General features: G+C 43.1%; 1 protein-coding gene across 7 annotated transcripts in view; it reads right to left on the bottom strand.

Moving 5' to 3' along the window:
* The window catches only part of PRPSAP2 (phosphoribosyl pyrophosphate synthetase associated protein 2), a 63,763-nt gene that overhangs the window by 10,456 nt on the left and 27,499 nt on the right, over nt 1–25,808 (bottom strand). For 4 of the 7 annotated variants that reach the window (XM_077163432.1, XM_077163430.1, XM_077163431.1 and 1 more), the window contains 5 exons: nt 22,829–22,884; nt 10,529–10,677; nt 9,836–9,906; nt 7,088–7,234; nt 4,862–5,557 (listed from right to left, as the gene is read on the bottom strand). In XM_077163432.1, the coding sequence (XP_077019547.1) occupies nt 5,399–5,557; nt 7,088–7,234; nt 9,836–9,906; nt 10,529–10,677; nt 22,829–22,884 (582 nt within the window). In that variant the 3' untranslated portion in view covers nt 4,862–5,398. The other 3 variants (XM_077163434.1, XM_077163433.1, XM_077163435.1) reach the window with 2 other exon arrangements.

Raw genomic sequence — 25,808 nt, 5'->3', positions numbered from 1 at the left:
TGTACGCTTCCAGTCCTGGGCATGTTTGTGCCCTTCTAGACTCTCAGCAATACATGGGAGCTTCCAAAGCCCTTTTACCCTAAAAATCTCATCCCTCAGTCTTTCCAACCAAGTTTGCCCTAATTTGTATCTGTTACCCCAGGAGGCAGCAGTGAATACATTTGCTCTTAAATATTTTCAACAAATACTACTCCCTGAGTAGCTGCCTCTGCCCTGGGAGAGTTGAATAATGCAAAATAAGGTAAGCCCTTGGAGCCAATCTTTCAGGGAGCCCCCAGAGAGGGATGGGGCCCAGGGTAAGTTAAATGCCAGGAGGCTCTCTCACCAGCATTCAGCTGTTATTTCTTAAGCATTTGCCTCGTTTGCTGCAAACTTCTGATTAATTTCCCGAGTTCCAATAAACTTGGTCAGGACAGTTTTTACCATTTTAGGGTCAGACTTTTGGAAATCTCTACTCATAATTTCTGCTGACATCCTGCCAGCTTTTTTTTTTTTTTGTATGCTGTATGGCAGGGTCATATCTCATTATTTTTCCATGTGAGTATCCCATTATTGCAGCACCATCTGTAGAATTTTTGTTTTGCTTGTTTATTTGTTTTTGGGAAAATGCATGGACCAGGAATCGAATCTGGGTCTCCTGCATGGCAGGCAAGAATTCTACCACTGAACTACCCTTGCAGGCCCTGCCAGCTTATCTCTGAAGTAAAAAGAAAATTTGATTATTTTGAAAGGCTTCCTAAAGTCAAGAAAACCATAGAAACAGACAAGGAATACTTAAAAGGGAGAACTTACTTTAAGCTTCATGACTCTACTTTAGCAACATTATGTCACGTCAGCAATACAAATTCCTACCTGATCAAGCCCGTACATCAAAATCTAAATATGCTCATAAACTTCTGCTTCCTAAGAGTGATTACTTCAATACACATGCACGAGCACAATCATCAAGAGATGTTTGGTCCAGACATGGTGTCAAAGGAAAGGTATTAGCTCTGGATCACACAGAGCTGGGTTCAAATCCCAACACTAACTAGTGGGAAAAGCACTTCACTTCACTTCATCAGTTCCCTCATATATCAAACACGGTTGCTTTGCAGATGCAAGACAATAAGGTAAAGTGTTGGGACAATGCCTCAAATGCAGTGGGTGCCTGCAGTATTAGTTTTCATAGCAGTTGGCCAACCTGAAATTTTTAGACACAAATATCACTCCCAAGGGGGGCAGGCAGGTTGGCCACTCAAGTCTTCAGTCAGATCAATGCTAATAAATGAGCCAAGCCAGTCTCCAAGGAAAGCCTAGTCACAAAACCAGCTCTGCCCCATACTCCATGTCAAGGGCTTTGGGAGGCATTTATTGGAATATGCTTGAAATGATGGGAAAGAGTACCAGGCTGGGAAGTGGGAAGCACAAAGCATCATTCTGAATCTTAGCTCAATTAGTGACAGTGCTGGGGCCTGGGAGGGAATAAAGGAAGGATGAGAACCAAATGCTTAGTGCTTGAATTCACTTGCATTTATCCATTCACTTGTGCCCCCTGGTGACACTGCCTTGTGTCCTCGAACTCTGAGAGCATGGTTCGAACCCACATTTGTCAACAGTGTTGACATCACAATAAAAATTGGAAACTACTAGCGTTTTTTCTATTACAGAAATTCTAGGTTCAAGTCCCCATGCCCCATGTCTCTAGTCATTCATTACACGGAGACAATAGTTTATAGAGGGTAATGAGGCAAAAGCCTGCGGCACACACAGAACTCTGGGAGAACTGGGTACAAAGGAGACTTCACTTCCACCAGCTCCTGATGTACCTGAGAACCCCTCAGGGCTTCCCACTACACAGAGGTCCATTCTCTACCCTTGCCCTTGGGCCCTCACCCACCATCCAGCCTTATCACCCTTTCTCCAGTTCCAGTCACAGGGGGCTGTGACCTGATATTCAACATCCAGCACCCTCAGGCCTCTAGACTTTTCCTCATGCAATTGCTTCTGCTCAGTTACCCTGGCCATCACCATCCTCTGTACAAACCACATTTTTTCTCAAGGACACGCCACCTCCTGTCTTCCTGGTCCCCATACACATCGCTGCTCCTTGGCCGTGCCCCACAGCACTCTGCTTGCCTGTGACTACCGGGAATCTAGTCCTTCTCGCCCAGGTGGTGGGTCTCACACCCCTCAGGGCAAGCCTGGAGCTCACGCTCGAGCATCTGGGGACTTGAAGGACCCTACACAAAGGGACACTACTGCATGCCTCCCTTCTTTCACGTCTCTTCTGTAAATCTGACTTTTCTTCATACAAGATGAATACCAAGAAAAGCCAGAGGCTAAAAAAACAGCCACCTGGAGGACACCTCGGACTGAATGAGCTCAGAGCTCTATTTTCTCTCAAATGATTCTCTGCCTAACCCTCACCATTGTGCCAATGCCAAGAGCTGCATTTATTGTGCCAATGCCAAGAGCTGCATTTATTGTGCCAATGCCAAGAGCTGCATTTATTGTGCCAATGCCAAGAGCTGCATTTATTGTGCCAATGCCAAGAGCTGCATTTATTGTGCCAATGCCAAGAGCTGCATTTATTGTGCCAATGCCAAGAGCTGCACGCGTGGAAGTGCTCCAAGAGCGCTTGGAAAGTGTCTCACACTCATTTCAAAGCTTAACGACATACACGGTGGCTTGGTGAACTGTCGGTAAAAGAAAATGTTAAGACTGCATCAAGAGGGGGAAAATAAAAGATGGTATGAGAACGGGCAGAAGATGGGAGGACAACCACAGTCAAGCGCGGACATGCGCAATTAGGTGCTGAGACTTCCTCAGCTCATTGTGCAGAATCAGCACGGCTGTCCTGACCTGCTAACTCAGGTCACACCAGCCGGGGAAGCTGTCAGTGTTCTATTTCTTCAGACTGTTTGGGAAGATCAAATGATCCACTTCCAGACACAGATCGTTCTCAAAGAGCAAGAACTTTTTCAAAGGAAATGGCTCTAACATTACCTGGTTTTGAAAATTCGGGGGTGTGAAACACTTTTCTCTGACCTCCCTTTCTTCAAAAGCAAAATGTGGCAGGGGACGGGCAGGGAGCAGGGCTGATGTCTCACGGCCCTTTCAGCAGCACCACCCAGGTTGTGGGCGCTGCTGACGCAGTGTGCGGAACAGATGTGCAGGGGACAATTTACTCTGCAAAGGTGGCTTCAGGGGGAGCCCTCAGAGCTCTGCACCCCCACAGTATCTAAACCTGTTCAAGGGCCAAGCACCCCCAAGCCCTGCTGCCCTCCTTGGAGCACCAAGAAATCCAATACACTCTGAATCTAGAGCAGATCACCAGGAGCTAGAAAGCGGGGAGAAATTGGGATATCAATGACTAAGGAATACAGAATGTTCCACAGGTTCCTGTAGAGGTTCAGAGATGCACAGCACAATGCCGTGGGGTGGCAGCACAACACTGCAGAGGCAGCTGACAAAGACGAGTGGGGTGTGGCTGAGGAGGCAGGCTAGAGGACTGCTGTCACCAGAAGGAAACCTAGAGGATAAAACCTGGGACTAACTTAGTGAAACCCAGAGTGGACAGTGATGGTGGTGAACTGTATAAATATGAGTTCTTATGTGCGCTAAAACAAACATATTTCACCATTACAGTGCTACTAATAGGGTGCTATGTGGAAAAAATACACTATAAACTAAGGTCTATAGTTAACAGTAACATTGTAGTATTCTTTCATTAACTGTAACAAAGGCACTTTACCAAAGCTAAATGTCAATAATTCAGGGATAGGGTTGGGATTTTTTTTCTTCAAAAAAAATGAGAATGTTCTCATACGGACTGTAGTGGTGAATGCATAATTATGTGATTATACCAAGAGCCACTAAATGTATACTTAGGATGGACTGTGTGGTGTATGAAGATTGTTAAAAAAAAAAAAAGATTTTGTTTTATTTTTCTGTTGTCTTTTTATTTCTTTTTCTGAATTGATGCAAATGTTCTAAGAAATTATGATGATGAATATGCAATTATGTGATGATATTGTGAATTACTGATTACATATGTAGAACGGAATGAGCATATATTAAGAATGTTTGTGTTTCTTGTAATTTTTTTTAAATTAATAAAGAATTAAAAAAAAAAAAAAGAAAGAAAAAGAACCCCCAATACAGCAAATAGTAAACGTCTCACCTCCAGTTCGTGCTAAATCAATTGCCATTTTATTCCAGATAAACAGGCTGAAAGCAAAGTTTTAAAGGTTTGTCAGGGTGGGGGCAGGGGTACAGTCTTTCTCTTTGTGAGAAAGTCCATTTGTTCCTCCATGAATTGGGGGCCTGCCTCACGTGACCACCGTGGGAGAACATGTTGCACAGCCCATGGCCCTGGGTGTCCCCCAGGAGCCTGGCCTGATAGAAAAAACACTCAGGCAAACACTTAAGATGCCTGGCATTGGCAAGGTTCACATGGCTTGGCCCAGGTGACTCCCTGCTAGATCTAATCCCCTGGAAATGAAGCAGCATATTTTGTTTGGAAACTGGCTGACATGTCCAACAGGGAGCAGAGAACAAAAGCCAAGCCAAGATGCAGTCGGGCTCATGTGCCAAGCGGGTGACCTGCCCTCCCTAGGGCCACATATCCTGGGATTCACACTCCTCTCCCACCTCAGGAAAGGTTCTCTGTACCACAAACATTCTGAGTCTTTGACAAACAATCAGGATAGGGAATAATACACCCCTAAGAGGCAAAGATCCGCCATACCTCTCAACAGTTACGGAAGAGAAAACTCAGCAAGCTGATGAACATTTCAACATTCGTGGCACATTATATTCAGTGTTCATTTTATTTTGGTTATAAAACTACCAAACACAAAGTTAAAAAACACATACACACACGCAAACACACAAATTTTTATTCTTTCTGTTGTTGCAGAAAATAAATATGATCACATATTTCACACACTCATCTATAAAAGCATTTCTAAAAATGTCATTTACTGGATTCAACAGCATAGTCCCTGTGGCTTTTCAACTGCAGGTACCATACAGTAGATCATTTTATTAACCTTTTTTAAGCACTAGGGCTCAAGTGACTTTGAAAAAAGGCTACGGGTGAGCTTAAAAATCTTTCCAAATTGTATTTAAATAGTTAAACTGAACACAATCAGGTCTTAACTTATTTTATTTAGAGGAGAATAAAGATTTTTCTTTTATAAAAACTGTCCCCAAAACTCACAAGCACTCAACCCACCTTAAGAAGTTGGTCTACCTTCCCTGGAATTAACAAGAAGAAAGGGTACTTGGGGGAGGAAAACAAAATAAAATGCACGGCTCATGTTATGTGCTGAGAACCAAATGTGACCCATCATGGAGTTCGGTCCGCACGTTCCCAGTTTGGCCCTCGGGAGTGCTGAAAACGGAAAGCTGTTCAGTCATCTAAACCTATGTTTCTGAAGAGATAGGACATGGACTCCCCATTGTGAATTCGGCGGATGGCTTCTGAAAGGATCATGCTGATGTCCACGGTTTTAATTTTGGGGCACTGGAGTTTCTGGATTTCGTGTGGAATTGTATTGGTAACCACCACCTGTGGACCAAAGGGGAAAAACCAAGACCATCAGAAAACCCGGCGGCTTCCTGGCTACATCTGAAACGTAGAGATTATCCTTGACAGAAGGACAGGTGCTACCAGACCTCCAGCACTGTTCCCAGTCAGTGTGAAGGCAACACACACTTCCTATCTAAGAGCACCCCTAAGACAGCAAGTCAAGAAGTCAGATAATAATTAGTGCTGACGAGGATGTGGAGAAAACCGGGACCCTCCTTCACTGTGGGTGGAAATGTAAAATGGTACAGCCGCTTAAGAAAACAGTTTAGCAGCTCCTTGGAAGTTTAAACATAGAATTACCCTTTGACTCAGCAATTTAACTCCTAGGTATATATTTAAAAGAAATGAAAATATATACCCCTCTTAAAACTTGTACATAAAAATTCACAGAAGTATTACTCACCACAGCCAAAAAGTAGAAACCACTCAGATGTCCATCGCTGTCAGTTACTGACCTGACTAGAGTGAGGCAGGGCTGCATGGGAGGTGGCCAGGCCTCCTCTCTAGGCCCACTCTGCTCCAAGAGCCCCCTGCTGACCTGCTTTCCACACATGTACATGCTCAGCAGAGCAGATGGATATGCCTGCTGGAAATCTGTCCAGTGAGGGCCAGACAGACTGATGAGGGTGTCTGTTCCTGAAGCTTTCCCACTCCAAGTAATACATGGGTGTTGTGATACAGCTTTGGCCTCCGTCAATGCCTTTGCCAGCATCCTTGGTCCTGAGCCATAGCTGTCCAGTCAAGGGAGGCGGCAGCCTGTAGCTGAGCTATGCAAGTTTGTCCCTGTGCGTGCTAAAGTATCTTCCACCCATCAAAGACGATCAAAAGAGGGCCAGGGTCAAGGAGATCTAATGTTACAAAGTACAAACGTGGGATTTGAGAAAACTAAAAGGGATTTAAACATAGAGGACAGCTACTTCTATTTCTTGAGAGATACTAAAATGTTATGTATATATAAGGAATCCCAGGACCCCCTGGCTGGCCTCTGGAATGAGTGGGGAGGGAGAGCAGGAGCAAGTTAAACTTGTGTTTGCTTTAAACTATGTCATGATACTGGCCCCTGTCTAAATCCTTAGGTAGCGAGGACAACCGTCTCATTTACCTACCTCTCTCAACTTCTCACTGGGGCGCCTGGCATCAGGCAATAAGGTTTGAACCCAGATGCTCACCCTATAGTAGCCATCTGACCTTGAGAAGTTCCTTAACCTTCCAAAGACACAAGGTCGTCATCTCTATCAATGGGGCAACGGTGTGAACTTTCTGGACCCCAGGAGCTCAGTGACAGAGTGCAAAGCACAGCCAGAGGGCCCAGTACAGAGGACACGCTCCACTCATGAGAGTGAGCAGAGATGTGAACCACCACCCTGAGCAAGAGAGAGAGGTGCAGAGGCACAAACACACAAAGAGAACCTCTTCACTTCCAAGAAGCTTGCTCTCTAGCCACTCTGCCAGAAGGACTGAGACACGGTAAAGGCCAGGGCGGCCCCACAGCCAACAAAGAGCTGTTACCTCGTCGATGGCAGACTCTTCAATCAGCCGGGGAGCATCCGAGGACAACAAGCCATGAGTTGCCATCACGAAGATCTTATAGGCACCTCGTTCCTTCAGGGTCTCTGCTGCAGCAAGAAAGCTGTCAACGTCATCGATAATGTCATCCTGTCAAATTGCAGATTGAGTGAAAGGTATATGAACACTTTTGCAAAGATGGGTTTCAGCAATCAGGAAAAAGGACCCAAGTAATTTTTCTGTGCTAACAGTTGCTGGGTAGGTGACTGGTTCAGGCTTTAGCATGGCTGGTCGGCATACTCCCGTGCTCCCGCCCCGTGCAAGTGGCACAGCCTTGGGCCTCTGCAGCAGGCCTCTTATCACACCGTGTCTGGGAGCGCCGTGCTTCCCTCCACCACACTCTGGGCTCCCGGGGAAAGAAGCCCTGCTTCCAGCCTTGTAGCTGCTGTCTAGGCAGGGCCAGCACAACGGGGGACCCCATGCATGTTTGCTGAAGGGATTTTTTAATGCATAGAAAAAACATTACAAGATGTTTCTGACTTTGAATAATGGAACTATGGGTGGTTCTCTCCCCTTTTTCTTGCTACTCTTCCTTATTTTCTAAACTTTCTCTACTAAGCACTTCATTTTTACAATGGGAAAAATTATAAATGATTATAATTTTAAATAAAATATCCAGTCCAGTAATTTTGAGCTGCAGACTACAGGTTCCCAGGCTACCAGAGTAATTAAAACCCATTATTATATCAAGCATTGCCTAGAGCTCCAAATACTTATATATTTATCTATATATTACTCTTTGCAAATGTATACTGATGTTACTATGATCAAATATATATATAACTTTAAAAGTGCTGCAGGTAAAACAGTACAGCCACTCCGGAACAATTTAGTAGTTGTTTTAAAATCTACACATGCCACTGTACTACTACATGATCCAACTGCCCTCCTGAGCACTTATTTCAGAGGAATTAAACTCATATCTCTACAACCTGTGTACGATTGCTCCCTGCAACTCTCTGTAATGGCCCCAAACTTCAAACAGCCCAAATGCCCTTCAACAGGTGAACATAAACCAGCTGTGGTCCATCCATACCATGGAATATGACTCAGCAATAAAAAGGAACAAATGACAAATAAACATGGATCAGTCTCCATGGAGATATGCTGAGTGTGAAAGACCAATCTCAAAAGGTTAAATAATGGATACTCTTGAAATAATAAAATGTACAGAGGGAGAACAGAAGAGTAATGGCCAGGAGGGCGGGCCACGGTGGCTCAGCAGGCAAGAACGCTTGCCTGCCGTGCCCAAGGATCCGGGTTCGATTCCTGGTGCTTGCCCATGTGAAAAAAAAAAAGAGTAATGGCCAAGAGTCAGAGAAGTGGGAGGGAGGGAGGCAGGCAAGGCTGTAAAGGGAAGTTCCAAGCAGCCTTGGGGTGATGGAGCATTTCTGTATCTTGAATACAGTCTTGTTACATGCAGCCACCCACGTGACACCATACACACACACAAACACACACGTGAGTGCATGGAAAACCATTAGAGTCTGCGGGTTGTGCCAATGTCAATTTCCTGGCACTGATGCTGTACTCTAGCTATGCAAGCTGTGACCACTGGGGGGAGCTAGGTAAAGAGTACTGAGGGTTCTCACACCCTTTTTTGAGGTTTCTTCTGTTGAATCTGTAATTGCTTCAAAATAAAAAAAACGTTCATGTGTTTTTTAAATGCAGTTGCAATAGAAAGAAAAAGTGCTACTGAACCCATGGCAGCTTTCTCCTACTGTTTATTTTGTTGATTGAGGAACAAACCAACGGTACAGCGTTACCCACAGGGTGAGGTGGGAGACTTTAGGGCTTGAAAACGAAGCAAACACAATTACCAAGAGTGCTCCGGGGATTGTGGAGCAATCCCCGGAGCAACCACTTGGGAGACAAGTGGCACTTCCTGGTAAAGGTGAAAATGTGCATAGCCTCCAACCCAACCACTCCTCTGCTGAGACCCAGAGACCAGAAAATAGATACAAGAAGGTTCAAAGCACTATGATTTGAAAACAGCAAACAACTGTATGGACAATGCTTGGAGAACAGATAAATACACTGTCTCATAACTGTGCCATGGAACATCCTACTGCAGTGAAAAATAACGCAACCACACATCACAACGTGGGTAAACCTCAGTGCAGTGCTGAACCAAAACATTTCCACACACATAAAAACCATGTCGGATAAGTTAACACAGTGTTAGGGCCAGCGGCAGGCGTGGCATAACAAGGTAAGTGAGGGCAGCAAAGCACAACAACGTGCAGGCCAGTGACTATCCTGCAGGGAAGGTGTCATGGGAGAAGCCCCAGGGAGCTCCAAGGGCACCTGGCAGGACCTGGTTCTTCAGTTGGGTGGTGGGTGCCCAGGTGTTCATTTTTTAATTCTTGAAACACACAGGTATTAAATACTCTTTATGCATTCGTTTAATAAAACGTGAAAGGTGTATAAACGGTCATAATTTTATACCCTTTCATCACAAATTTCCCCCATATTATCATAACTAACATCAGGTGCATAATATTTAGTTTAACTGAACAGCTCCCATTTTTAAATTATAGCATTTGTTGAGTTTGGGACCAAAGTAAACATTTAATACAGTGCTCCCACCTGGCCGACAAGGCCATTATCCACAGGCCTTTTCTATGTGCACAAATCCAAGCAAATCCAGGGAATAACCACAGTAAGCAGGGTAACAAGAGGACCACCTACCACAATGATGACGATCCTGCCTCCCACGTCGCCAACAACTGTGATTGGGGGCTTTTCTTTGGGAATCAGCACTGGTCAGAACAAAACACACAGGAATTTCATTACAAAGAAGTAAAAAATACCCTTTTAATGTATCAGTCATAAAAGGGGAAAAAGTGAAAAGCTGCTGTAGATGAGGGCATCTCAGGCCTGCCATGCTGGCACGCAGGGCCAGGTAATTCTTCATGGAGGGGCGTTTTGTAGCCTGCAGGACTAGGACAGGCACCAGCCTCTCTGCCACTGGCTGCCGGCAGCATGCTCCCCTCCGGTGTGACAATCAAATTGTCTCTAGATATTTCCAGGCAGCCCCTGGTGGGCCAATCAACCCCCATCCTGCAAGTGAGAACCACACTGCCCTAGATGAAAGGAGATTAAAGGTGCGTAACAAGCAAATGCAATGTGTGAACCCAGGTTGACTCCTGGAAGTATAGAGGCGGGGACGACCAAAAAAACACAAAAAGCAAGACAAATACCAAAGCTGAAGTCATTTCTTTTTTTTATTCCACACTGTCAACCCTCCTGTTCGCAGGTACTTGTAGCTAGTGCTGGTGGAAGTGTATCCTGGTACAGCCTTTGAGGAAATCAACTTGACAACTTCAAGAGCCTTACAAATATTCAACAGAGAGAGCAGCAAGGAGGTGTGAGCACACTTACTGGGGATCTCCAGGCTGGGGTGGATGGCGGCCACGTTCCTGACCATGGGTGGGGAGTGCCTGCCGTCCACCAAGTCGGACTCAGCGTCCTGCGCTTCCCCGTGAATCACCGCAATGCCCAGTCGAAGTCGCTCAGCAAAAGACTGTGCTCTGAGGGAAAGCATTCGACACAAATTCAAAATTCACTCAGCATCTGTTTTCTGCCAATGTCTTTGTAAGAAAACTTGCACGAACGCGAGTTAATGTAGTTTCTCAGAGGAACAATGAAAACAAGAATAGCATAAGACTCCATGTGACAGAACATTCCCCTAGAAGGGCACACCCCACAGAGTCCACCCCAACAGGTCCACCCCACAGAGTGCACCCCAACAGGTCCACCCCCAAAGGGGGCCACCCCAGTGTTCACCCCTATTGGGTCCACTCCAACGGGTCCACCCCACAGAGTGCACCCCAACAGGCCCACCCCACAGAGTTCACCCCAACGGGTCCACCCCACAGAGTTCACCCCAACAGGTCCACCCCACAGGGGCCACCCCAGTGTTCACCCCTATTGGGTCCACTCCAACGGGTCCACCCCACAGAGTGCACCCCAACAGGCCCACCCCACAGAGTTCACCCCAACGGGTCCACCCCACAGAGTTCACCCCAACAGGTCCACCCCACAGGGGCCACCCCAGTGTTCACCCCTATTGGGTCCACTCCAACGGGTCCACCCCACAGAGTGCACCCCAACAGGCCCACCCCACAGAGTTCACCCCAACAGGCCCACCCCACAGAGTTCACCCCAACGGGTCCACCCCACAGAGTTCACCCCAACAGGTCCACCCCACAGGGGCCACCCCAGTGTTCACCCCTACTGGGTCCACTCCAACGGGTCCACCCCCACAGGGACCACCCCACAGTGTTCACCCCTACTGGGTCCACCCCCAATCAGCCAGTCGAATGCACAGGTAGGTTCATTCATTTCCTCCAAATCCCAATTTTCTCATCTTTAACTGCTAATTCTGCCTGCCAACAGGATAATGGTTAGATCCAACCACAAAACACAAAACGCTAAATACTCATCAAAGCATAAAGCTATGTTTTAACATTTTATCGAGGCATAATTTATACACAATAAACTACACATATTTTAAGTGGACAACTTCCTAAATTCTGACATGCACACACCCGTGTAAGCATCCGCACAAGTAAGGTAACGAGCCTAAAACTGCCACCTGTTTCTTCATGCCCCTTGGTAATCCCTCCTTCAGCACAGGCAACCGCTGATCTGCTACAGTTTCACCACAGCTCACTGCAGTTTTGCCTTTTCTAGAATTTCATATATAATCTTAAAGCACATATTCTTGTTTTTGATCTGGCTTCTTTTACACAGCACCATGTTTTTGAGATTCGTCAGTGTTAGAGTGCATCAATAGTTCATTCCCTCTGACTGCTGAGTAACATTCCATTACATGGCTACATCAGCTCAGCCATTTACTTGCTAATGGACTCAGTGTTTCCAGTTTGGAGCTACTGCAAATAAAGCTACTAGGAACATTTAAGTACTTATCTCTATATGGACACATGCTTTCTTTTCTCAAGTAAATACCTAGGAGTCGAGTCTCTGGATCATATGCTAAGCACATATTTAACTTAAAAAAAAAAGAAAAACCTGCTAAACTGTTTTCCAAAGTGTTTAAATAGTTTTGCAGACCCACCAGCAGCACACTAAGAGTTCCAGTTCCTCCACAGACTCACTAACACTGGGCTGGTCAGTCATTTTAAGGTTACCTGTTCTAAAGGTATGCGATGGTACTTCAAGGTTTTAAATTTGGAATTCCCCAAGGACAGGCGGCAGTGAACATCTACTCATGTGCTTATTTTCCACCTGTTTATCTTATTAGGTAAAGAGTCTGTTAAAGTCTTCTGCTAGTTTTTTCACTGGTTTTCTTATTCTCCTTAATCAAGTTTTGAGAATTCTTTATCTGTTCTGAGTACAAGTCCATTATCAGAAATACAAATATCTTCTCTCAATCTGTCTTTTCTTTTTATTCTTTTCAGTGTTTTCTGGAGAGCAGTTTCTAATTTTGATGAAGTTCAGTTTATCAATTTTTTTCTCTTATGGACTGTGCTTTAAGTGTTTTAAAGAAATCTTGGCCTAAGCCAAGGCCACAAAGATGTTCTCCTATGTTTTCTACTAAAAATTTCACTGTTTTGGGTTTTACAGTTAGGTCTATGATCCATTTTGAATTGGCTTTCACATATGACGTGAGATATGGCTTAAAATTCATTATTTTGCATATGGATATTTAATTATTCCAGCACCATCTATTGCAGACTAACCTTTCTCCACTGAATTCCTTAGCAGCTCTGTTGGAAATCAGTTGTCCAGATATACATAGATCTGTACTTAGACTTTCTATTCTGTTCCACTGATCTACTATCCTTACCCCAAAGCCATATTGTCATGATTACTGAAGCTTTATACTAAGTCTTAAAGAGTGTCAGTCTTGGTAATACTAGACTTCCAACTTTGTTCTCTTCCAAAACTGTTTTGGTCCTTTACATTCACATTTTCAGATTCTAGGTCAGCTTGTCAATTCTTTTTTCTTTTCTAATAAAAATATTAGATGCTATAAATTAGAATGCTATAAATTTCCCCTAAATATTAGATGCTACAAATTTCCCCTAAACACTGGTTTAATAGTATTCCACAAATTTGTATATGCTGTGCTTTTATTTTCATTACTTTCTAATATCCCTTTTGATTTCTTCTCAGAACATGGGTTATTTAAGAGTGTATTATTTAGTTACTAAATATTTAGGGATTTTCAAAAGATTTTTCTATTACTGATTTCTAATTTAATTCCACTGTGGTCAGAGAACATATTTTGTAAATTTATTGAGACTTGTTCTGCAGACCAGAACTAATGATTGTTAGTGTTATTCAAGTCTTCTACAGCCTTATTAATTTTTTTTTAATTTTTTATTATTATTATTTTTTACATGAGCAGGCATCGGGAATCAAACCCGGGTCCTCTGGCATGGCAGGTAAGCATTCTTGCCTGCTGAGCCACTGTGGCCCGCCCAGTCTTACTAATTTTGGTCTATTTCTTCTATCATTTATTACTTAGAGAAGTAATGGAATCTCTGATGATAATTATGGATATATCTGTTTTTCCTAATGCATCAGTTTCTGCTTCATATATTTTGAACTGTTATTAGCCTATTTGTCTTTATATTTAAAGAGTTTTTCCTGCAAGCAACATAAAAGTTGGATCTTGCTTTATTATCCAGTCTGATGATCTCTGCCTTTTAATTGGGGTGGTTAGAACACTTACATTTAATGCACCTAAGGTTCGGTTTATATTTATTATTTTGCTACTGACTTTCTGTATGTTCCCCACGCTCTTCGTTCTCTTTTTCTACTTTCTTTTAGAGTGAGTATTTTTTTAGTCCACCTTAACTTCTTTGTTGGTTATTACTCTGAATTATGAGGTTATCCAGTCTGGCTGGAAAGAGAAGACATTATTCCTGGCCCTGTATGAATGCAAGATACCACTCTCTTTCACCCTCTAGGAGATTTCTTTCTCATGCCTCCAGTCATTTGCTCAAAGGCAGATGCTATCAGTATTCTGTTGAATACTCAAGGGGGACCCTCGAAGATCTCTGAAATGCTCTCTCTGTAACAGAGAACTTTTAAGTGCTCTCTGGTATTGCGTCCTATGAATCCTAGTAGCCTTGGTCTCCCCAGACTCTCACACAAGCTCCACTTCTTCAACTCCAGGAGTAGGCCATGCTCTGCGTGGGCTCTCCTCCTGTGCTGCAGCCTGGAAACTCTCTCAAGTCAACATGCTGGGACAATCGTAGGGCTTACCTTGCTTCCATCTCTCCAGGACCACTATCCTTTGTTGCCTGATGCCCAATGTCTTGAAAACCAAAATGTTTCGTACATTTTGTCTGGGTTTTTGCTTGCTTCAAGTGAGAGGTAAATCCAGTCTCTTGGCCAGAAACAGAAGGTCTTGAAGCATCAATTTTGCATTAGATAAAAGAATGGCACACAATTGTGGTACATAATAGGCTATACTTGCTCTGCAATAATGCGCATTACATTACAGACAGCAGACACTGTATGTAAGATAATGGTCTATCAGGCAATAAGAAGTGGATTTGGCTTAGTTGAATATTAGGACTCAGATGTGGAACTTTTTATGTCCTTAAAAGGTGATCAACATGTCACAACCTGGATGAATCTCAAACATTATGTTGAACAAAAGCCAGGCACAACAAAGTACATACTGTCTGATTTCATGTACATCAAGTTCAAGAACAGGCAAAACTAATCTATGGAGACAGAGGTCAGAGGAGTGCTTATGGGTGGGGGCAGATAGGTACTGGGAGGGAACATGATGCTCTCAGTCTTGGTGTAAAGGTAGTTAAACAGGTGTGGACACACTAAGAATTCATCAAGCTATAGATTTCAGATTTATGCATTTTTTGCACTTTCATGCATGTATTTTATGACAATAAAAAATAATCAACAAATTCAATTTATGAGTTTCTTGAAACATGCCATCCCTAAACACAAAGGTAGAAACCAATATATGGTGTCAAATTTTAAAGTGTCAATTAAAATTAAATCATTGTGCCAAACCTGAGTATTAATTTACAGAAAGTTAATTAATTATACAGTAATATCTGTATAAATGTAAGCAAGCAATATTCAAATTATGTTTCCAACTAGTGGACCTTTGGGACAAGGGAATGGTGTTAAGGCAGCACTTTCTCAAAGTCATTTAATGTTCACAGTAGCAATGTGGCCCATGTAAAGAATGCTGCTCATTTCAAGATAAGAGCATGCTCAGTGAGGAGAAAAGCCTCAGCAGGCTCACACCGGTGACCAGGACCAGGAGTCACACTGAGGTTTTCTGAGCTCCAGCCTCCTGCACTCTCCACCTCAGCAGTCAAGTCTCTGCGTATGAAAACTACACCACACACTTAAAACAGAAGTTAAGTCCGCATTTCCAGAATGAAACAAAACATATTACAAGGAAACAAATAAATCCACAATGGCTGCAAACTGAAGCTCTTCTGGCTGTGCAGACTGTGAAGCAACAGACCGCAGACTCAATGCAAACAGAGCTAGCCCACCCTGCGGAAGCCAGTACCCTCTCCACGTATTACCTGGTGACGAGAGACCACAACAAAGACCGTGGGCTTTACGGTCTGGTACCACCCTGCCAACACACCAACATCAGAGAAACTGTGCTGAGGGGCCACAACAATCACCTGTGTCCATGGCACTCAAACATCCCTTCAAAGCCCCTTCAAGGGAGCAGAGAAGGTCGGCCCATACCCAGGGCCTCAGCCTGAAGCTGACAGTCTGCTGGCCATGGCTGAAAGGTTTTTAAGTCTCATGCTCTACTTTAAAATTTTATGGAAAATGTGTACTAAATTCATATATATATATACACATGTATATCTCTATCTCCATTTTTTTTCAATTTTAAAATGTGTGAAATTATTTACAAATTAAACACTGATTTCCTCTGAAAAAAAATCTTTCCAAAATAAAACCAAAGTAGCAAAAAAAGTTGTGGCATCAGACCTCTGTGGCTTGTAGGCCAGTCTGAGGGGCCTGGGTCCAGGTCTGGCTCCCTAAGTTTAAAAAAAAGTCACTGGGCCTAGAAAAGTTAAGGGACGTGTCCAAGGTCACCCCAAGCTTAAAATGCCATGGTGGCCATTGGGGCAGGGGGTGCGAGACTTGAAGTTAATAACTACTAAAGCTGGGAGATGGATTCACAGAAGTCCCTTATATTACTCTTTCTAATTCTGCTGATTTGAAATTTCTATTAAAAAATTTTTAGTTACAAAATGTCTCAAGAATAACCAAATGATGTGAGTGTCCAGCCGACTACAGATCAGCAGCAGACAACAACTCATCATGGGCTCGGCGTGCCCAAAACAGGCCTCAGCATCCCCAGCTCACTGTCCACCTGAAGATCCCCTCTCCCGTACTTCAAGGATCAGCAATCACTTCTCAACCCCAACCCTGCCTCCTTGCTTCAGGCCACGGAACCCTCCCCGGGTCACCGTAACAATTGCAAACCTTTCCCTCTGTCCTCCAAACAATCCTGGAGTGGCAAGCCCAAATCCAGTCACACCCCTTCCCTGCTTAAAATGCCCTCCCTCACTAGGGGATAAGATGTGAGTACGTTCCCAGGGCAAAGTAGGCTGGAGGGGCAGGGCCCTGATGATCCACCCACACTTAGACGGTCACTGGCCTTTGGGAAGCAGCAAATCGTTTGAGCTCCACTGCAGACCACACTGGCTGTGCTGGCTCCATGCCTCCTCCTCCTGGTATCCCCAAGGGGGCACCTGCACCTCCTCAAAGGCCCCCTTCTCACTGCTTGTGTACGCTTCAGTCGGGGGCCCTGGGCAAGTGCTTAAGGATCTAACAAGTTCTCCCAGCACTTGTTTCCAAATACCAAAAGTTCAGAGCAAGCCCCTATCTAGTGGCTCACAAGAACAGCTAAAGGAGTCACCCCTAAGAGAACCTCTTTTGTTGCTCAGATGTGGCTTCTCTCTCAGCCAACACAACAAGCAAACTCACTGCCCTCCCCCTCTCTATGTGGGTCATGACTCCCAGGGGTATGGACCTTCCTGGCAACGTGGGACAGAAATCCTAGAATGAGCTGAGACTCAGCATCAAGGGATTGAGAAAAACTTCTAGACCAAAAGGGGCAAGAGAGAAATGAGACAAAATAAAGTGTCAATGGCTGAGAGATTCCAAACAGAGTCACAAGGTTATCCTGAAGGTTATTCTTATGCATTAAACAGAGATCACCTTTTTAGTTAAGGTGTAACAGAGAGGCTGGAGGGAACTGCCTGAAAATGTAGAGCTGTGCTCCAGTAGCCATGTTTCTTGAAGATGACTGTATAATGATAATAGCTTTCGCAATGTGACCGTGTGATTGTGAAAACCTTGTGTCTGATGGTCCTTTTATCCATGTTATCAACAGATGAGTAAAACATATGGATTAAAAATAAAGAAAAAATGGAGGAACAAAGGTTAAAATAAATTTAGTAGGCTGAAATGCTAGTGATCAATGAAAGGGTGGGGTAAGGGATATGGTATGTATGAAGTTTTTTCTGCTTTCTCTTTATTTCTTTTTCTGAATGATGCAAATGTTCTAAGAAATGACCATGATGATGAATATACAACTACACGATGAAAAAAAAAGGACAGCTAAGGGCTCCGGCCATCAGTGAACGCCATCTGAACCCACTTGTTCCGTCCACACCAGGCACCGCCAAGGCACTGAAATGACAATTAGGGTGGGTGCTAGGAGCTGTGCCTCCCACCATCTGTGAGCAGTACCTGCTGCCCTCCCAGTCTGAGCAGACAGGACATCTGACCCAAAATCAACCCCAGGAGGGCAGCCCTCCAGGCCTCAGGCCACCTAGCACAGGGGCTTCACAACCCATGTTTGAATGAATTCATGACAAACATCACTGCAATCCTACAAATGCCAGAGAAACTGAGCAAAAGGCTACGTAGGTAGTAACAACCGTGGTGGGCATGTGTCATCTCATGAAGGCACAGGTGTCAGATGTAACTAAGGGCTCCAGAAGTTCACCCAAATGGGAAAGCCAAAATGACATTTCCCTGAGTTAGAAATTATTTCAAAATAAAAAGTTAAAAAATAATAAAACAAACAAAAAAATTCACCATGTTTTTCTGGTATTTAGTAGGCAAAAGAATGATTAAAACACATTGCTGCCATTGCTGCTTTAAGAAAGACGGTGGAGACATGCAAGCTCCTATTCTTCTCATGAAGCACAACTAGAAACCCTGGCCATTCCATACGAAACAATCATAGGATGACCCTGAAGGTGGTGAAAAGGTCAGACCACCTGGGGCTCTCAGAACCAAGGAATGACAGAGTGTCGAGTTTCTTGGACTTTGTTTTTGTCTCAAATATCCCAGACTTGGAGCTGGAGAAGTCGGCAGCCAGAAAATGCCAGGCACAGGCACAGCTAAAATAAGCTTCAGAAAAGAGAAAGCCGAGCAAGTCCCAGAAAACTTCTAAACAGTAACCTTCCTAGTCCAGTCAAACAGAAAAAACTGTGGCCCCCCCACAACAAGGTGAGCAAAGGCCACCTAGGGAGCTGAGGCTTCCCCCACTGCGGGCTGTGCCCTGTGCCACTGCTGGGAGGTAATGAGCACCCCACCCCAGGGTATCAGCCAAACCCACACCCACAGGTGAAACTTGGATTTTCACGCCCAACTCAGCAGTAAAGCGGGGCTCCTACCCACTCCTGGCTGAGGCAGCATCAGAGGAGACCTCGTGGTCGCTCCCTCTCTTAGTGTCAGTGGAGGTCCTGCAGGGGCCAGAGCTCCTGCCCCAAGGCAGTAGTACCAAGGAGCCTCTTCCTCTCCTGGGGCATCACACAGGCCAAGTGGGGGAGTCTGGGCTCTACTTCCCACCTAGCAGTCACAGCCACACACAACAATAATTATAACTCTACACTAATGGAAACACAATGTATAAAGATGTGGTCTGTGACAATAACAGCACAAAAGGGAAAGACAGAGACGGATAGGAGCAGTGTTTGTACGCTGTAAAAACCTAGTTGATGTTCAAACTAGGCTGTAATAAATTTAAGATGTTGACGGTAATTCCCAAATCACTAAAAAAAAAAACTAAATATTACAGAGAAAAGGAAAGAAGGAACTAAAAATCACACAGAAAAGGGAAGAAGGGAATCAAAATGGGTTACAATAAATATCAACTGTAAAAGGACAGTAATAGAGGAACTGAGAAACAAAAACGTAAGACAGAGAAAACAAGTGGCTAATGGCAGACAGAGTTGAAGACCAGAATAAGAGAAATTAAAAAGACCCTACAGGGGTTCATCAACAGATTGGAGTTGGTAGAAAAAAGAATCAGTGAACCTGAAGATCAGATAATTGAAATCTTGTGGTCTGAGAAGCAGAGAAAAGAATGAAGTGAACAGAGTCTGAGGAACCCATGGGATACCATCATGCACACCTACATACAAACTGTGAGAGTCCAGAAGGAGAAGAGAGAGATTAAGGGGCAGAGAGAATACTCAAAGAGATAATGGCCAAAAGCTTCCCAAATTTAATGCAAGATAGGAATATACACATTCAAGATGCTTAGTGAACTCCAAAAAAGGATAAATTCAAACAGACTCATACCACAAAATATTATAAGCAAATGTAGAATGTCAAAGATAAAGGTAGAATTTTGTAAGCCACAAAAGAGAAGCAGCATGTCACATTCAAGGGAGCCTCAAAACGATTAAGCACCAAGAACTCGCTGTTTTTCAAAAATGAGGGACAGAGTAACATGTTCACAGATAAAGAAAAGCAGTAAGAGTTTGTCACTACTACACAGGCCTTACAAGAGTTGCTAAAAAGAGTTTTCCAGGTTGAAAGGAAAGGATGCTAGACATAGACTGAAACCACATGAAGCTATAACGATCGCCAGCAAGGGTAATGACCTGGGTAACTATAAATGCCAGGACTATCGTAGTTTTGGTTTGTAACTCCACTCTTTACTTTTTGCAGGATCTAAACGGCAGATGCATAAAACGCAACGATAAATCAGTGGCCTGGGATCCCTAATGTATAAGCATGTAATTTGTGACAAGGCCTATGTAAAGGTAGGGAGACAGAGGGGTATAGGAATATGGTTTCTATATACTATTGAAGTTAAGTCGGTATTAAAACAGTTGAGATTGTTATAGATTTAGAAAGCTAAATTTAAGCCCTGTGGTAATGAGAGAAAATATCAGAGACTATGCAAACTCATAAAGACAGAAATGTGAGTGTAAGTTGTGCCATGGGTGGCCGGGGGATAGGGGACAGGAGAAATGGGGAGTGAATGCAGAACGAGTGCGAGGTTTCCGTTGGGGGAGAAGGGAAGGTGGCGAGGGTGCCACAACATAGGAAATGGGATGAAACCCACTAAATGGTATGTCTGGGAGTGTTTGAGATGGGAGAATTTATATTGTATTTATGTTCTTACACTTAAAAAAAAAAAAGGAAGAACTAAAGAAACGATGATACAATGCAATACATGATCCCTTATAGGATCTAACAAGGAAATAGAAAATGCCCAAGAGGACGTGTACTGGGATAAAGGAAAAACTTGCAAAATAGACTTTATATATATAGGCTTTAAATGAGTGTTCAATTTCTTGAACTTGATAACTATACTTAAGGTGGTTATATAAGTGAATATCCTTGTTCTTAGGAAATGTATATAAGTGTTCAAGGAATAAACAACCCACACTCAAGGGTTCAGAAAATTAATAGCCAAATGGACAAATGATATGGCAAATGTGACAAAAAGTTAAAATTGGTTGATCTGAGTATCTGAGGGGTTAGAGTATGTTGGAGAGTTCTGTGTGGAGTTTTTATTATTTTTTGTAATTATCTTGTAAGTTTGAACACATTTCAAAAGTTAGAAAGTTTTTTCAATGGGCAAAAATATGAAAAGCCAATTCACAAAAGAGCAAATCCATATGGCTACTAAGCACATGAAAAGATTCTCAAACTCAACAGTAAGAAAAACACAAACAAAGATCTGTGATACCACTTTTCATTCCATGATTAGTAAATTAAAATGCTTTAACGCTGCGCTGCCTGATGGGCTATGGAAAAAAGGCCTCTAAAACTCTGTTAGTGAGAATGTGAAGTACTGTAGCCTTTTTGGAAGTGACTGGCAACATCTTTTAAATTAAAAACACACCTACCCTTGGGATCCAGTCCTCACACTGCCACTAACATAGCTCACAGAAACAAAAACACTGGTAAAGAGACATACCCACAGCCTTGCCTGTAATGGGAAAACCTGGGAGAGTGACCACCCATCAGGGAAGAAACAGCTGGATAAGTCCACACAACCCCACTGCAGAGGCCTCACCAATCGCTAAAATTAATGAACTAGCCCAAGACAATCCAACAGGGAAGGAGTGCTGCTGGGTGAGATGAAAGTCACATGCAGAAAGTTGTTTATAAGATAATTCTATTTTCATAAAATAAGAACCCAAAACACCTCCATATGTGTACACATACATGAATATTTATGCTTGCATATTACAGAATGAACTTGCAGAAAATAAGGCAGGGTTCTGAAAAGCTCATTAACATGTAACTTAGGAGCAGTGAGGAAAGGGGCAAGATGAGTAAGGAGAAGAAACAGGAGAAACTACAAAAAATGCTGTCCTGAAAAAAGCATGTATATGACATCTGCAGTATTAGTGAAAGAGAAAAAATAAATTACCAAATTAAAATGAGTCTGGCCTTTAAACAATTATTTAGAAAAGCCATGGGAAATGTTCCAAAAAGAGTGCAGGTTTACTCAGGCTTAACCAAAGGTGGACAACAGGGGCCCTGACACAGCCTGGTGGGGAAGGCTGGTTGCTAACCGGGTGGCCTGGACGAAGACACTACTGACTTACCACAAATCCCTACTGCTTCTTTAATAAACTAAATGTTATTCTCAATTTATAATTGTCAAACTACTTTGGGGGATAATTTTTACCCCACGGCGCACTGTGTGCCAAGTCCTGCAGGCCTGAGAGCCCGCCCCTGCCCTCTTCCAGTCCACGGGACTGCAACAATCAGTAAGCAAAGGTGCCCACTGTGGAAAGTGAGCTTAAGAGCGTTTTTAGGAAATGCCCTTCAATCCTACATTTATTTTGTCCTGTCCCACTGCAATGGGATGGCGTCTCCATATACCCTGGTAGGTGAAAGCTCACAGCAGCATGGGCTTCCTGGGCGGGCAGCTGCTCCAGGCTGCAGCCGACCTGGCTCCACCACCCACTGGCTGCTGACGCAGGAGCCCTGGGGGCTTTCATTTCGCACAATGTCACCTTTTAACACATACAAATAGGTGGCTTCTCAGCTGGGTACACGTCTGTTAATAAATTACTGAGCTCTTTGAATAAGAAGAGGCAATAAACAATACAAGGCATATCTGCCAGTATTTTAAATACCAGGTTTGAAGATCACCAACAGTGGTAGTCGATCCATGAGTGAGGGAAGCTCTTTATCATTATTTCCCTATCTTGAATTCCAAATGACTGGAAGTCACATATTTGGATTGAAAAAAGGAAAATAAGACATTAGTTAATGGGTAGAATTGGCAGGCCAAATCTTAAAATACCTCCAGGAAAGCAAAATAAGGGGAAGCCACGGTAGTACAGTTTAAACGGCAGGTACTCAGTCAGGAGTATGACCCCTGGATGCAGAGGCAAGGGGAGGCTGAGAGGTCCCACCTACCTCTTGGCTGAGGCTGGAGACTTGGCCACGATCACAGCATTCCTGTAATCCGGGATCTGTGGCAAACAAGAGGGCGAGGGTTACCGCCGCATCTCTAGGAGGTGATTCGCACCAACACCCAACAGGCAATAAAAAGGAACATTTCAACAGAGTCAAAAACATCTTGTTACTTAGAAGTTCTCCAAGAAGAGAACAATTCAAAGCAAACCTCTCCTTTGGAAAATGAAGAAATTCCTCCCTAGCAAGAGATATTAATTACGAAGTTGCTAGCCTCATAGACTTCTTTAAAGAACGTAAGAATAATCAGCAATTAGCTCACACCTATATGCCAGCAACTACAACAAGGTGAATGAGGACATTTTTATAAAGTCAACGGGAAGTTCTCTCAAGGATGCCCATTACATGCAATTTTCACAGTACAGGGATGATATCCATCTGAATTCAATTCCAAATTAATGAAGTCCAAAGAAAAAGGACAATCAGCCCAGAACTACTTCATAAAGACAGTAAGAGTCCTTAAATAAAAACAATTAAAAAGTAGCTTTGAAGTCTTCTACTGTTGAAAATTTTAAGTAGTCTGTGTCATGATTACAGTCGTAACAGTTTCAGCCAGCATAAATGGGTCAGATATATCTATAAGAAGGCCTAATGTATCTGACACTGTCAGGAAGCAATGTAACAAAATATATTTTCATTTAAGCACTTTCATTATGTTTGCTGAAGTCCTTCTAAACTGCTGTAAGTACTTCCTTGCCTTAAACCATCACCACACATATGAGGGAGAGCAATACCAATAAAGAGAAGCACCAAAGCCAGTGACAAGAGATAACACACAAGGAAACAGTTAATAAGGCAAACGAAAGGAGACTTTAAAATAAAGGGCTTTTCTAAACTGCTCTACACTGCACTAAACTGGTGGCAACAAAGATGAAGAATGGGGTGCCTGAATTAAGGGGAACAAGTCAAGAACTTCTAAAGAAACAGTCAGCCCCAGATCCTCCCTGCACCCCCACCATGACAGAGCCAAGGATTGCCTCCCCCCCACCAGCAGTGACTGAATGCATTCCCAGGAGGGCCTTTGACAGGGAGTCTACAGGCACAGCTGAAGGCAGAAGTGTTCCCACTGCCACAGGGGACTGGAAAGAACAAATAGGTGGGCAGTGAGAACCAATCCCCACCCCAGCCCTCGCCCCCTTCTCAGCTCCTGGAAGAGAAGCCAGGCCTTCACAGGAAGCTCCAAGCAGAGGATGGAAGAGGCTTCTCTGGGAAATCTGAACAGCTCAAGGCAGGAAAGCACAGTGACACTGGAATCCCCCTCAATGAAACGGTCCAAGCAGCACATCCTACAGAGAAGCACACTGTCAACGACAAATAAGGAAGAACGAGACTGGTTTTCAACTTCTCGGCAGCAGTATTGGAAATTACTTCAAAATTCTGTAGAAAAGTATATCCAATTTAGAATTTTAGACCCAGTTAATTATCAATCACGTGAAAGGGGAGAATAAAACTATTTTCAGATACATTCAGTCTTAAATAATTCACCAAAAAAAAGAAAAAGTAGCCCTATGATAAAAAGCAGATAAAAAATATACATAATATACATAAAGGAAGAACAAGTTGTTACAGACCATATATTTAAAAAGGAAAGTAGGAGGTGGAGGATATCATAATCCAAAAAAGAAACTTAGTAGCTAGGCTGGCTGAACGCAGAATGAACACAGCTTAGGAATTTTCCCAGCATGCAGCATACAAGGGTACAAAAATTAGAAGGAAAAAAAGAAGTGAAATGACAAAGACTGATGCAAAATTTTCACATCTTTCCCAAAGGAAAGAAGTAAAGAAATAGTAGGGATGAAATACTCAATTTAAAAATTCATTTATTCAGGGAATGAAAGGACCTACTGAGCAACTAGTAAGATGAAAGGGAAAAAAGATTCAGGCCAGACACATCATGGTGAGGTTTCAAAAACCACAACCAAAAAAAGCAAAAAGGTAAAACTTTAGATGGGGGAAGTCCTGTTATTCCATTCAAAAAAAAAAACCCATACAGGAGATGATGCTCAGTATCACTACAAAGCAGGGAAGTAAAAATACAAATAATATCATTTTGCCCATGAAATTGGCAAAAATTTTCAAAACTGATAATATTAAGAAACAGCAAGGACATAGGGAAATGGGTTTTGTCACATGTACTATTAGTGAAATGGTTCATTAATACAGCCATTCCAGGGAATAATTTCACAAAATCCATTAAAATATTCAAAATATTTAAAAAATTCAACCTAGCAATTCCCCTTCCCAGCACATATCTCAGGAAAACATTCATACACGTGCTTGAAAGACAGGCACAAGGATGTCCAACCAGCATCACTAAAAACAGGGAAAAACTAAAACAACTTCATGTCCAATCAAACGGGAATGTTTGGAAAAACTGTGGGCCATTTAAATCTGCACTTGAAACATCTAAACACATGGTTATTCAAATTAACTTAATTAAAATTAAATAAAACGAAAAGTTCAGCCTCCAGCCGCACCAGCCCCGCGGCAAGTGGTACCATGATGGCCCGACAGAACATCACCATCACAGAAAGTTCTATTGCACAGCGCTAATCTACGTTATGAAATAATGCGCAACAATAAAAAGAATGGAAAGAACTTCAATACCAAATGGGAAGGGAAAGAACAAGTCTCAGAACACAAATATATGATGCTAATGTGTTTTCTTTTTTCTCTAGCACTTGAAGCTTTAGTTCTTTTGAATCTGCAGATTTTGTTGATACATAATCATCTAGCATATATTCTATCCAAAATAAGCAATGTTTCACAGTATCCTCACTTAGTTGTACAATCATCTTCACTCTCAATTTTAGACAACTTTTATTACTCCAAAGAAAAAAATAAGAGTTACACCCACACCAAAGAGAAAATTGAAAACTCCCCTTAACTCCCTCCCCACACAATTATTTATCCCTTGTATTGT

The sequence above is a fragment of the Tamandua tetradactyla genome, chromosome 6 (genome assembly GCF_023851605.1).
Source record: "Tamandua tetradactyla isolate mTamTet1 chromosome 6, mTamTet1.pri, whole genome shotgun sequence".
Classification (NCBI taxonomy): domain Eukaryota; kingdom Metazoa; phylum Chordata; class Mammalia; order Pilosa; family Myrmecophagidae; genus Tamandua; species Tamandua tetradactyla.
This window is presented reverse-complemented; position numbering and strand designations above follow the sequence as displayed.